This window comes from Macrobrachium rosenbergii, chromosome 5 (genome assembly GCF_040412425.1).
Source record: "Macrobrachium rosenbergii isolate ZJJX-2024 chromosome 5, ASM4041242v1, whole genome shotgun sequence".
Lineage (NCBI taxonomy): Eukaryota > Metazoa > Arthropoda > Malacostraca > Decapoda > Palaemonidae > Macrobrachium > Macrobrachium rosenbergii.
In genome coordinates, this window is record NC_089745.1 from 14,801,525 (window position 1) to 14,816,524 (window position 15,000).

Genomic DNA, 15,000 nt, shown 5'->3' on the forward strand with positions numbered 1-15,000 from the left:
TGAATTCTCAACATCATTATTTAAGTTATTTCCAAAATTATTTTCATGTATTCCTAGAATTATATCCCTATATTGAATGGATTATTTTTCTGCATTCTCAAGATCATTTCAAGTTATTTCCCGAAAAAAATTTTTGTATACAGTATTCTGATAATTTTTCCCTTTATTTCATTGATCACTTTCGTGCATTCTTATATTACTTTTTCATCAATCCATGATTTTTTTTTATACTTTATTGCAAGAATCATTTTCCCTTTTCCGAGGGTTATTTTCATGTTGTCTGAGGAAAACACGTTGCTGTATTTTTAACATTATTTCATTTGCGCCAGGGATTAATTTTTCTGTATTGTCAGTATCAAGAATTAATGGTCTGCATTGTGAGGAAGATTTTTCCGCATTCCAAGTGATAAATTCCTCTTATTTTAAGGATTATCATCTTGTATTCTATGAGATTTTTCTTGCATTTCGAAGGATTATACTCCATTCTAATGACAATTTTCCTTCATTGTAAATATTGGTTTTTAAGTAATATTTTGATGACGTTTTTATTTATAAGTTGTATTGTATTTCATAAGTTATTTTCTGTAATTCAGGGATTACCTATTTCACATCCAAATGTTATTTTCTCTATTTCAAGGTTTATTTTCATCCAGTGTAAAGGTTATATACTTTATTTCAAAGAATATTTTCTATAAGTAAGACTGTTATCTTGCATACTGAAAAGAATTTGTATTTACACGAAGGATTATTTTCCCTGATAAATGTAAACTTGCATTCTTAGGATCTGGCAATCCAACTTTCATATGTTCCAAGTATCATATGCCTGTATTGTAATGGTTATTTTCCTGTAATCTTCCCCGTACATTACGGAAGAATGCCCATAATGGTTTCTACGGAAGTTATACGGAAAGGAGGCAGACGTTTGGATTGATGAAAGTCCTATTCCTTTATAACGCTTTTTGACCCTTAACGACCTCCTTCGTGTTGTACGTTACCGAAACGAATGACGTCGGAGACAGTGTATTTACAAAAATAGATGTCCCTTAATAACGATAAAAGATTTCCCTAATCGCGATAAAAAATGGCCCTTGGAGCGATCGTTACCGTTTTCCATTGGCATGGAGGAGTCCGAGATAAAATGTTTCCTAACCTATCGCTAAAAAATAGTTTCTCTCTCTCTCTCTCTCTCTCTCTCTCTCTCTCTCTCTCTCTCTCTCTTGTGAATTGTTATCCTGGAGATTCTGATCTGTGGAAGAATCGTCGGTAAGACTCAGTTCCCCGTATCACAACACAATGTCAATGAGCCTTAACGAACTGGGGTCCCACGGGCCAGAATCCCCTGACCTTTGTGACTTTCAGAGAGCGGAATGATTAGGCCTTTGTAGATAAAGAGAGATGCTGTGAATGGGTGGGAGAATGCCGTCATTTGGAATGAAAGGAAATCTAAAAAATCAAAGAGGCTATAAAGAGGGGAAAATATGGCTTTTGTAAAAGTTCAAATTTAAGGGTGGCTGAATGGCGGGGAGGGGGCGTGTATGTGTGTGTTCTTGTCAGGCCAAAGATTGCTACGAATATTATTATATTTTTATTACCATCACTGATATTGTTGTAGGACTGAGTTATTATCACTGATGTTGTTATAGGACTTAGTTATTATCACTGATGTTGTTGTAGGACTGTGTTATTCCATGTCTTCTGGTGTTATAGTTATCAGTATCGTCATTGTTATTTTTGGTCTGTAAACGATAGGGTCATTCCCTTTGAATATAATTATTATTGATATTATTTTCAGTTTGGAGAAGGTAACTGCAACTCGCATTTTTCGCAACAGACTTTGAACGAGTGCGTGATGATTGTATATTGAACACTTGTGTCGGAGATCACGGTTCTACACGTGTGGAAATGATTAAAAGAAACACCTGTGGTTTGTGTCATTAAACCGACAGATGTCAACAGTTAGATATGTACTCATGCTTTTAAAATTCACTCTGAATTCCAGTACGTTTCTGTCATTTTTCATTAAAGAGCATAATAATTTGGGCGATGATTTGTTATACTAAACCTTTTTCTGTTATTCTCCTAATATTTTCATTATTCCTGTTCATTAGAATTGAGAAAGCAGATCTCGTATGCTGATTCAGTGCCTTATGTTCCATCGAGTTTTCCTTTACAAAACTGAATTAGAAAATTTTATCCTTATTTTGATTTCCATTTTGCCCGTTTGCAAAATTTAATATATATATATATATATATATATATATATATATATATATATATATATATATATATATATATATACAATACTATATATGTATATATATATTTACATAGAAAACTATAGATTTTACGTCTCTAGAACTTGATCATAATGCCCAACAATTCTTTGAACGCTCGTGACATGACAGACTGTGTCACTTTCATTAATGTATGTATAATCAGGAACTAGTTCTCAGAAACGTTGTTTCTAACAATAATTGAAGTTCGTAGCATTCATTACAACAGTTTGTTGGGCCCCAAAGTGTTTAATTTAGGATTACAGTTTGGTGTAGGAGGAAGTTATGAAAAATTTCAAATGATAGCAGTATGTGGTGTCCGGAAGCATGATATAAACTGTAATTTGTTAGTAAAATTCAGATGTAAATTGCACAGGCTGTGGAAAATGTGACCTACATTAGCTGCTTTTTTTCAGAAACACGGTATGAAACGTTTACTAAATTGATTTTATTAAGCAATAAACTTATAAAATTGTTTTGATAGTATCTCGATCACAGCATCGCTCTTACACAAAGTTCCGAAGGAATGCCTTTAAAAATTAATACATATAACGCATGACTTCAGATCAGCAGAACGAATCGAAATTACGGCTGGCATAATATACCTGACACATGCATTCGTCTTCTAAGGTAAAAAGGGTTTACGCTGCATTGAGAAAGTGATTGTGGGGAAATTCGAGCCATATATCCGAGGGTCGTGTCACACCAGAGCGCTTCCTGGCATCATTTAGAGTATTGCTGCGGCAATTTGCACCGAATAGCCAATATATTATTTTATATGGTTGCCAATTTTATATCTTGGTAAGATTCTGGCAAGACTTTGCAATAAATTACGTTTTTTTTTTATAACTCATGCAAAATAGAACCCGCTTTCCGGGAAAACCCACGTCACAGGAGCACGACTTCAAGATTGTTTAAATGCCAGGAAATGGACTCGTGTTGACACCGTCGTGATAAATATGTCGAATCGAAGGGTGTTGGGTGTATAAAATCGGGTTGAAAGATTGCTCCATTTTTTTTTGGGGGGGGGGGGGGAGCGGGTCAGTGTGTCCAATGTGTTATTAAGTGAAGGTAGTCGTGGTTATTAATGCAGAGAAATGTTAAATGTAATGAATGTTGATGATATGAAAAGATTAATAGATGGTAATGATGTGAAACCTTAGAAAGTATGACAGTGTGGAAATGAGACCTGACATAAATGTGATATAGGTGAAACGGATGAAGGTAAATGTTGTTGATAATATGAAAATTAGAATAATAAACCGTTACTGATGTTTAATGTTAAGAGTAAGACCTGACAGTGATGTTCAATGAAGAGGAGAAAGCGGTATTAATGATGTGAAAATGGAAACGTAATTGATGATGTTAATATGAAGTAGGAAGTGAAGTGGGCATCATTGATGTCAGAAGGAATGCATAATGGGTTTTATTGACGTGAGATGTTAGAACTGTTTCATTTTACTGAAGCAGAGTGGAAGGTACATAAAATATGCCATAAAACAGGCTGACGTAAAAGGAAGTGGTGATGTTAGCAATGAAAACTTAGGGCGTCTGTGATATTCTTTTGACAGATGACAAGGAATATATGTTAGGACTCTGAAATGAGAAAAGGAAAGGATATCGTTGATTTGAAGAGGATGTAGGTGACAAGCGTTCCACTGAAAGACAGTAAATGTTATTGTCAAGTGGAATTTACGTAGTACTTAATGGTTATGTAATGAGTTCGTGTTTTTTTTGGGGGAAGGGCAATGTTCACTAATACTTTTATTATTATAGTAATGAGCGATAATACTGTATGATAGTAGTACTAAAAATATGATACAGAAGCAGTCGGATGTTGATGACTAATGGAATGAGTGAATTATTAGGAAGCTGTTTGTGATGTAGGTGGAATGACTTAGTGAGATGCGTGGAATGAATTTGTGATCTTTACATATATGCATTATAAGGAAGTTTATTTCAATATAAAGAAACTAAAGGAATGAGTAATTTTACTAATGATGCCAAATGAAAGAAATCAGTTATTGCAGTATTATGAAATGCAAGGAGCAATATAACTGTTCTGCAGTGAAGAGTCATTGTATGAAGTCAGAGGCAAAGATGATATTTCCTAAATGAATTGAAAGGACTGACTGACATTAACGATGTCAAATTCAAGAAAATAACAAAAACACGATGTTGCCTGCATTAGACAGAAGGATTGATGAACAGGACTCGTGTGCAAATGAAAATGTCAAATGATATTAAATATGGGTAGTGTGAGACATCAGTAGTGAAAATACTACGAACAGCAGGTGCAATTGTTGGTGTTGTTCACAAAATGAATTAGAGGATGTTAGGGAAGTTACAAAATTGAAATAGATACGGAATTGAAATTGATGGGGTTAGTGATTTAACGACTTTGCAATTGAAGGCGTTAGTGATGTTAAGTAAGTGAAATTGGTTTTTGTTACATTACAATATTGGCGATAGCTATTTTACTAAACTGAAATTAAAGCCGTTAGAGATGTTACGTAAGTGAAATTTAATGTGTTAGTGACATTATGAAGTTGAAATTGACGGGAAATTGAGATAGATGACCTTTATGATTTATGAAACTTGAATTGAAGGCGTCAGTGATATCACTGACGTTATTTGGAAGGAGGCGAGCAACAAGACTAATATGAAGTGAATGAAACTGTCGTAATTATATGAAATGTAAAGAAATTATGATATTGGTACCATGAGAATGAAGCAGTGAGTATGTCCCTGATCTGCTGTGGAAGGAATAAGTGACATCACTTGAGTGAAATAGTAGATATTAATGACGATAATGATATGGAATTAATGGCAAGTGATATTTCATAAATCATATTTTTAAAATGGCTCATGATACTGATGTGATACGACTGAAATGAATGACGTTGATTGCATGGAATGCGAGTAGTGTGCTGATGTGACTGGGGTGAAATACGATGCGCCAGTGCTATTAGTGATGTGACAAGTAAGGCATCGTTGATGTTACCGGTAAGAAATGGAAGTTTAAGTAATCATTCTGATGTGAAGTCATTGATGTTACTCGTATTAAGTCAAATTATTGTTCAGAAATCTTTGATAATAATAATAAGATATATGAGGGAAAATGAGGCCCTGAAATTGTTCCCGTGAACTAAAAAGCCAACAATGACTTTGATGACGTACTATGGTAAAGAGGAATTAAACATGTAGAATTCGAGGTGCACATTATATTAATGATCTGAAATGTAAGGGTAAATGACATTAATCCTGTGAATTAGGTGTGAAAACGATATTGATGATGTGAAAGAGAATTGTACATAATATTGAGAAAGGGTAATGATAATATTTAGTAGCAGATTATGTGTCACTTAAACTGAATGGTAACCTACAATGAGGTTTGGATACAGAAGGTTAAAGTATAATGATATTGATGGTGTGAAATGCAAAATGTAAAATGATAATCGTGTAAAGAGGAAGATAGAAAATGTTATTGTTCATGCGAAGTAGAGTGTCAACATTTTATTTATGACTTGGTATGAAAATTGTAAATGAAAGTAAAGTGAAAGTGAGAAAATGATATTAATGGTATTAATGACATCATGATCATGAAATAGAAGTGGCAGAATGATATTTGTGATGCGAAGCAAGTGTTAGAATGACATCAAATGATCTGAAATGCAGTAAGATAGAGTGAATGAAGTAAAATAGGGAAGTGACACTATTGCTGTGAAATGAAAGCGATGAATGAAATCATAGACGTTAGATTAAATTGGTGGAAATGAAAGCAATGATCTCAGGGGAAAATGGTAAACTGCCAATACTGATGTGAAATGAAGATGGTATCATCGCTCTGAAATTTAATAGGTGAAAATGTCGAGATGTGAGATGAATGGAAGTATTTGCAGATGCTTGTGAGATGGGATAAATTTACTTGTGATATAGTTATGCAGCGATTTATTTGCGTTTGTTTATGTTGTAAAACTGGATTTTAGAGTGGAAAAAGTATGTTCAAGAAGATTGGAGGAAATAAAGCTTCTCTGAGTAAGCTTGTAACTAAAAGCATAGTCACACAAACACGTTTTCCAGCATCTTTCTTAGCGTCTTGCCGCAGAACATTTCACCGAGTAGCCTCTACTGGGGGCAAAGTTAAAGTTTCTGCCACTGTGAAAACGTCTTGACGGACATTCGCTCCTTCAATTGTGCCTCCAGTGTAGATAAACATTGGCTAGTTGGTTCACAGTTTGGCGGCAAGATGCTCTCTTTCAGAAAACGTGTCCGTGTGACACGTTTATGCGTATGAACGAAAACTTTTCGAAGCGTGACACCAAAACACGAAACATTTTCCAGGTGTGCTTGGTGTCGCATCAAGCCGTAAGGACCCACACAGGTTTCGGGACAATGAAGAGGTACATAGTAGCACTGTCGAGCTAATGGTTGTTCTAGTCTGACCAAGTGGGATGATAAAACTTTTTTAAGATTAAAGAGTAGAAAATACTTTCTTTTTCATCACCTACCGGACATTCATTTCGTAAAACTATTTGTGGAATCCTAACACGGAGAAGACCAAATCTCCCTCTCTTATGTACAAATTCTCTTTGTTGATCCTCGCTGGTTTGACAGATTTTCTGCATGTGCTGAACAGTGTCTACCGAGATTCTACACTGTTCAAAAGCAAGTCAAATGTACAATAGAAAAAATCCCTAGGTATTCCAGTAGCCAAAAATTAGAAATGAGTACAGAAATATGAGTACAGGTTCCTCTTGTTTCACTTTCTAGTGTGTCTTCAGCTTCGAAGTAAGCCTCTGAGTTTTGCAAATAGTCCCTAAAAGTAAACCTTTCTCGCGGTTCAAGTACAAATGACTAGATAGCGATCATCAGACTACAAATTAATTACTCTCTTTGTGCTTGCGTGATAGGAATGGTGTTCCTTTATATTACAGATTTCTTACAAATAACGCATCTCAACGAAGAAATGGACACTCACACATACGGTATATACACATATAATATGGCAGTTTGTTATAAATGCTCTCTGTCTCTCTCTATATATACACATAGTTTAGGAATGGTAACATATGACACATATTTACAGTATCAGACACATATGGATAGCAACGTGATATGATAAGAAGGTTTATTTAAACGTCTATCGGCACCGCTTGTAATATGACAAGGTGGTCGCTTGTTTCCTGAAATGCAGGCCTGGCTACAATTAGTTAAAAGCATTTTGTTCTCACATAAAAAAAAATGAGTGAAATATACATCGTATTGGCCATAAGTAGAAAACTCTAGGTGATGTTTCTCGAGTTTAATTTAGTTTGTAAACACCGGAGGTTGTTTTCTCATCTGCATTTTAAAATTGCATTTTTACTTTCCTGCAAGAAATCAGGAAAGACGAAAAAATAACAAACACTGCGCTGCAGTACTTCCGGGTTTTTACTGGTTCTAGTTCAAACAGACAGTTTTTGAACGAGAGTTGTCACCACAGAAACGAAGTATTTAGGAGTTTTACCTTTGGTTTGCTGGATAATGGTAACGTAACCATGACGGTCTTTTATTTATATATATATTTTTTACTGAAATATGCGGCATATTATTGTCGTTTGTTTTGCAGTATTTACCAGTAAAGATGAAATAAATTTACAAATTATTTCTGTTTAAGTTCAGTATTTATTATATTGCTTTACATCACTCACCCTTGTTCTGTATTCACTCATAGTCCATGCATTCCTAATATTTGTTGTGATTTTCATTCTCTTTCATTGTGTTTTCAATTTCTGTCCATTGTTATCGTAAACAGGACAGAAAATGGAATATGGTGTACACTTAAATTCTTTTCATTTATGGATGTTAATCAAATTCGTTGGAAGACTAAATATTTCTAAACAAAACTATTTCTTGTCATCGTTATTTCCAAAAATACTTCACACCTGTATTCTGTCGCTTTGTCTTTACCACAGTAACAATGAATGATAAGAGACATAGATAATGACTGCAGGTTCTTGAATAATCTAAAAACCTGCAGTGATACCGCTATTACACGTACACATTTGTGCGCTTCATCGGTTTCAAGTACGTTCATCATGAAGGCAACGTGGTTTTACGAAATGAGAACATTACTTTAATGGCGTTTCCTATCTAATACTTTCTTTCACTATTCACCCAGAAGCGGGGCATCTGAACTAGGACCAGTTTTCTGTCTTGAGTATCGTTGGCGGTCAGCACTCGTGTTCCTGTTCCTGCTCGGGGCTAGTCAGCGCGTGCTGGTAGCTAGGACTCTTGACGTAGGTCGAAAGCGTTCTTATGGAGCAGGGGGTCGCCACCGTGGAGGGCGCCGGTGCCCCCGTGGTGTAAGGCCCCGGCATGTTGTCGGACATCGAGTGCGACCGGACGTGTCTGTGGTCGAAGTTGTAGTCGCACTTGAGGATCTTGATGAACGCCGCCTTGAACGTCTTGTTGAAGATGGTGTAGATGATGGGGTTGATGGTGGAGGAGACGTACCCCAGCCAGAGGCAGACGTTGGCGAGGTGGTCCGACACTTGGCAGTCGGGGCAGGCGGCGAAATAGATATTCAGGAGGAAGAAGGGCGTCCAGCAGATGACGAAGGCGAAGAAGACCAACCCCAGCACCTTGGACGCCTTCTGTTCGTTCGCGACGGCGTTTGCCGCCAGGGCGTCCCTCTTCCTCGTGGGGAGGAAGCGCAGATGCCACGCGGCTGTCCCCACCAGCTGCAACCTGAGGGCTTTGAGTTTGAAGTTCCTCGTCTCTCGGGCGATGGACTCCGGCGTCTGCGTCGCCTGCTCGCACTTGTGGATGTTCGAGAACTCGTAGTGAGTGGCGTGCCCGTTGGCGTAAGTCCCTCTGTAGGAGGTTCTCGGCGTGAAGGTGAAAGAGTGCGTTTGCTGCTGTGGTTTCCTCCTGACGGACCGGTAACGCCCCATCGTTCTGGCCTTCCCTGCGGGGGCGTCGCTGGCGAACTTAGCCTTCTTTCTGAGGAGGTGAACGGTGAGGGCGTAGCTCACGACCATGATGACCATTGGAATGTAGAAGGCGCAGAGGGACCCGAAGATGAAGAACGTTTGGTTGTTGATGGTGCAGACGTAGTCGGCGGGCATGATGTTGGTCGTGTCCACAATGCCCAGGACTGTGATGATGGAGGTGACGAGCATTGCCAGTAACCACACCAGGACCACCTTGATTCCCACCGTCTGCCGGGAAAATAAGAAAAGATGTCTATTAATAATGTTTGGTGTTCATGCGAACCGGAAGAAAAAATGTATAGTCGTAGTAATATTAATAATAATGATTATCATGAAAAGAAAAGGAGAAAGCAAGCTATATATTAATATCATATATTAATGAGAGTATATATATATATATATATATATATATATATATATATATATATATATACATATAATTATATATATATATATATATATACATATAATTATATATATATATTATATATATATGTATGTATAGTGAACCAATAATATATATATGGTGAACCAATAGTATGTGGTCAGTAGATGATAACATTTCCTTGCATCAGTATTGAAATAATTTGCCATTATGGGTTGTGTGAAAAGAAAAAAATATAAAATTTAAATAAATTTAGTTATAGAATTTAATATGATGTAACACAAACGCCATAGTTATAATAAACACCATCGTTATAGTATAACCCCAACACAAATCCTGTTCCACCTACTTTTGGTTCACCCTGATGATGCGAAATTAATAGAGGTCGAACAACATAAAACAAGGTAATTAGTTTTGCATAGTTATCGGTAACGATCGTGCTATATATACTATATATAAATGATGAGTTATATATTAGTTTTGCAGTTCTAATATCTTCTACCATGAAAAAGGAGAGTAAAGGTTTATGTGTATTTTGATGATATGATTTACTGCCTCGAAAAAGATACGTATGAGTATATTGTATAGAGCATGGCAGCGCTATGTGGAAATGTGTATATATCGTAAAAATTTATTATACGATGTTTTTGGAATTGCAGAATATGAGATAAATATTCCAGAATTATTATTACTCTGGGTGTCGTTGTTGCTGTAATTATTATTATGTTGGGATATTGTTTGGATATGAATTTTCTTTTCGAATTTGCTTTCATTAATCTTGTGACTTACGTTACCTTGATTATTCTTGAGTCTTTAGATGGGGTTTGATTTTATTTTCCTTCTACATTTAGTTTGTTTATGTTTTGACTGTCAGTTTTTCCATACCGAAGATTTGTTCATTTGTTTCCCTCATGTCTGGTTTGATTTTTCATGTTCTGGAGTTTTTTCTTCTTAAACGGATATTTATTTCAATCTCTCCCTTTAGTGATTTCATTTTCCTTCCATAAAAAGCGGGTTTATTTTTTTCCACAACCTTCAACAGGTTACTTGCCAACTTTCTTAATATGGTTCCTGTTTTTTCTGTCTTGAACGAGCTTTTTCCGTGCTCTCCTTGTATTTCAATTTTTGATGCGATGCAATAGCCTAATAAAGGCAACCACTTAATTGCTGTTGTAAACCTTGGGTCAAACTTGAGGTAAAGAACCTGGGGAACTTCTGCAACACTTTGGCCTTCGTTGGTTAACTGGTCATAATACTTTGCTTATTGATAAAGACTTGGGTCCAGGGACGTCTAGTCTGCTTCCATGATTTTATTGTAAGCATTTCTCTCTCTCTCTCTCTCTCTCTCTCTCTCTCTCTCTCTCTCTCTCTCTCTCTCTCTCTCTCTCTCTCTCTGGATGAGTGCTGTTGTGGTATTTGTTTAGAGACTTATAATAAAAATATGTAAATCATTGAGAATATATTTACTTAACACAATATATACATATATGTACACATAAATAATGTATGTATGTATATGTATGCATGCATGTATGTATGTATGTGTGCATGCATGTGTACATACATACATACATGTATGCATATACACATGCATGCATGTATGTAGTAAACTTATTATCATACCAAATGATTAACTTATATAAATACAGAAATTACTATTCTGTATGTTTATTGAACTTTGGTAAATATAAGTCAAAGAATGACTGGTGTCTGCAAATGCCAAAAGAGACAGCATTAATCTCCTTAGCTTCCCTTCTGCCGATTTCGTTTGGAAGCAACTGGCCCGGGAGCTTCCCTGGCAGCGTGCCAAGGAAATGCCATCCATATGCTCTCCGTTCAGCTTCATGCTGGTATTCGCTGATGCTGCCCACGTATATAAATCTCGAAAGTCTCGACTCTGTATACACTATACAGTGTTATGCTTGAACTTTTTCACGAGTTATGAAATCGTTTATCATTCTGTGATGTCATACGCTGTTGTTTTTTTTTTTTATTTGGCATTCTCTTGGTTTTAATTTGTAACTTGTTTTATTTTTTGGGGGTTGCCACTTTATTTTGGTGAAACCTAATTTTTTTTTGTTAATGTTTCTTTATTTATTGTTTTTTCATTTAACATTCTCTTGGTTTTAATTTGTAACTTGTTTTATTTTTTTGGGGTTGCCACTTTATTTTGTGGGAACCTAATTTTTATGTTAATGTTTCTTTTGAGTTGTTGGAAATGGATGCCTGTGTGTTAATAATAATAAATAAATAATAATAATAACAATAATAATAATAAAAAACCACCCAGTCGAATAGGATGACTGTGATAGACCAAAATAATAATAATAATGATGATGATAATAATAATAATAATAATAATAATAATAATAATAATAATAATAATAATAATGGTGATTATTTCTTTAATTTTTGTTTAGTTATTGTTGTTTGTTTTTGCTTTTTCCATGTGGTCTGGTATGTGGAAACTTATACGACTTAGGGGCCCATTAGCTTGCTCCTTATGAATATTTTCTTGTTATTAATAGCAATAATATCCGTGATTTAAAGCGCAGGAATCCCTCGTAGCCATTTACTGCCTTTAATACAAAGTTTTATCTTTCAAGTTTTCAGAAAGTTTGTGATAAAGCAACACGTTTAGAAGAATAATGTCTTTCTGATTACTATTTATTGCCTCCTCATGCAATTCCGTTGAACAGATAATTTGTAAATGGCGCTTGTCTCTCAGTCACAGATCCTGCAATATTTTCATTTACTCAGTATTTTATTCTTCTTTTTCATATACTAGTAACCGAAATGTTGTTGCTATTCCATCATGGTTTTGCCCTAATTACCTGTTTTAGTATTTTAAATATATAGTTACTCATATGTTCCTCACCATGCCTATTGTCATTTCTTTTATTGGTAGTCAGTATTCGCTGTATTGCACAGTTCAGTGAATATTTTATTCTCTTATTCTGCCAAGCTTTGGAACCCCTTTTCTGGTTCCCTTATTTCTCCCTTCACAACCGTCTACATAGAAAGAGTGCTTTACTCCTCTTATTTACCTTTGTCAGGAAGTAAAAAAGGTTATAGATATAATACTTGTGAAGGTTGGTGGGAAAATTATCATACCATTATTGCAAGCTCTTCCTCCAGTTCTTACTACTTCACCACACAATCAATTCATTTTTTGTATCAGTTCCTTTTTCAATTTTCTTGAAAGATTCTGGATCTAAAGACCAGGCTCTCTCAGTTTCCTTTCTTAACACCCTCTTTAATAGTTGTAGTCGGAATACTTTTAGTATTGTCCTTGATTATAAATTTCAGTACCACCATTATTTTTCATTAACCGCTTTTCATAGTGCAATAGTTAGCTTTAAAATACCTTGTCTTCTTTTCCTGCTTATGTTAATGGTAGATATTTCTTGTTTAAATCTTATTCCCGGGCTCACTCATGCATATTCCATCTTGAAGACAACGTAAATTCATTGAGGAAATAACAACCAGTTCTACAACGCTTTTGCCCTAGGCGTTTGAAATGTTTAGATCACACAGCGGCAACAAATAACATTAGTGGCTGATTTTGCACCCTGGAAGTTTTATAGCAACCGTATTGTTTATATCTCAGCATATGCTAACCTGCCATATTAACAGTTTGGCTCTCCTGATCTCATTTTGCCTATGTAAAAGCATTATCACATCACCACATTTACCGTCATCTTTCAGCATCCAGCTGCCAAACACTGATTAAAGTAGCGAATGTTTTTTGCTTAATTGGCTACATACGAGCAACGCTTGGTAGCAAGGTGCTCAATTATAGCGGAAGATCATCTCAACCTGTCAGCATTTAACACTATTCAAACCTCTTACCTTTTTACTGCTGCTGCGCGTCTTGAGCGGATTGCGGATTCCCAGGTACCTTCCCAGAGATATTGTGCACATGTGCATGATGCTGGATGTACAAGCAAGCACATCACATGTGACGTAGATGTTACACCAAACGACCCCGAACGGCCAGTAGCCTGTCAAAAAAGAATATTCATAAATTGGATTAGCTGTATCGATAATCACATTACGGTCAATTTTCATAATTAATGACTTAATATATTAATGAGTTTATGACAGGGTATATGGTGTGGTAATGGTAAGGGATAATGTTTTTTTGTTTTTCGGTATTAGTAAGGAGATTCATTCAGATTAAATTAAGTATATGTATTATATAAACACATACACACACACACACACACACACAACACACACACATATATATATATATATATATATATATATATATATGTGTGTATGTATATATATATATATATATATATATATATATATATATATATATATATATATATATATATATATATATATATATAGAGAGAGAGAGAGAGAGAGAGAGAGAGAGAAATTAGATATATTTTACTTGGATGATGATGCTTAAAACAGGACGAGGTTGCTTTAAATGCGTCATAGCAATTGTGGTATGCTTTTCATGAAATGAACTTTACGTGTCGACGTTTCTTATTCCATTTCTAGACTTCTTTACGTGTTATTTTTTCGAAGAAATTCGCCTTTTCAACCTTACGTGTGATCTAGCGGTTCCAGTTATTTTTTCATGTCTTCAGAATTATTCTCATACGAACGTTCGTTTTCCCTTGATTGCGACAGACTTTCGAGACGGCCGTGAAATACTATAAGACAACCGCCAAGTAGTTACTCTTCCTTTGTGGAATTTATGTCTCTTCTGATTCTTAAAAGTTTGCAAATCTATTTTGACTCAGTGTTGAGGCTACAAACAGTACTTTACAGTATTATCATTACGATTGGAATAATAAAAGTTTCTCTGAATATTTAGATTTTTTTCTCAATTTTTAGCTTACGTTTTTTGAATTAAGGAAGACATAAGAAGTTACTTGTGTCTTTTTGTCAGTTCATTTGAATAATAAAGAATGACGTTTCAAAAACATATTGGAATATATAAATTTGAAGATCATATCTTGTTCAAATAGCGGTTCAAATAGCGTAGATTTGGATGCTGCTGGAGATACTGTTTTGTGAATCGAATACGCATTTCCATATGAGAATAATGTAGATTCGGAAATTGATGAAGATGAAGTATAGTGATTTGAATACACATTTGCATATCTGAATCATATTTGAATGCACTAGATTTTGAAGCTAGTCAACGTATAGTACAGAACATATAATGTGAATTGCGTTATGATATGTTTGATACAGGATTATTTTGCGCTAATGAATATTTGATTCGGTTTTAAACCATAAATAAATCCTGTCGAGTGTTATTCTTATTTATTTACCATCGAAATTAGGAAGGGATTGTATCTTTGCCCATTTTTGCGGAAATGGATTGTGATGAAAC

General features: G+C 35.3%; 1 protein-coding gene across 1 annotated transcript in view; it reads right to left on the bottom strand.

Annotated features, from left to right (window-relative positions):
- Positions 1-7,257: 7,257 nt before the first annotated feature.
- The window catches only part of 5-HT2A (5-hydroxytryptamine receptor 2A), a 124,153-nt gene continuing 116,410 nt past the window's right edge, over positions 7,258-15,000 (bottom strand). The window contains exons 4-5 of the mRNA XM_067103612.1: positions 13,488-13,639; positions 7,258-9,478 (exon numbers count right to left, since the gene is read on the bottom strand). Coding sequence (XP_066959713.1) covers positions 8,489-9,478; positions 13,488-13,639 — 1,142 coding nt within the window. The 3' untranslated portion in view covers positions 7,258-8,488. The remainder of the gene's footprint in view (positions 9,479-13,487; positions 13,640-15,000) is intronic.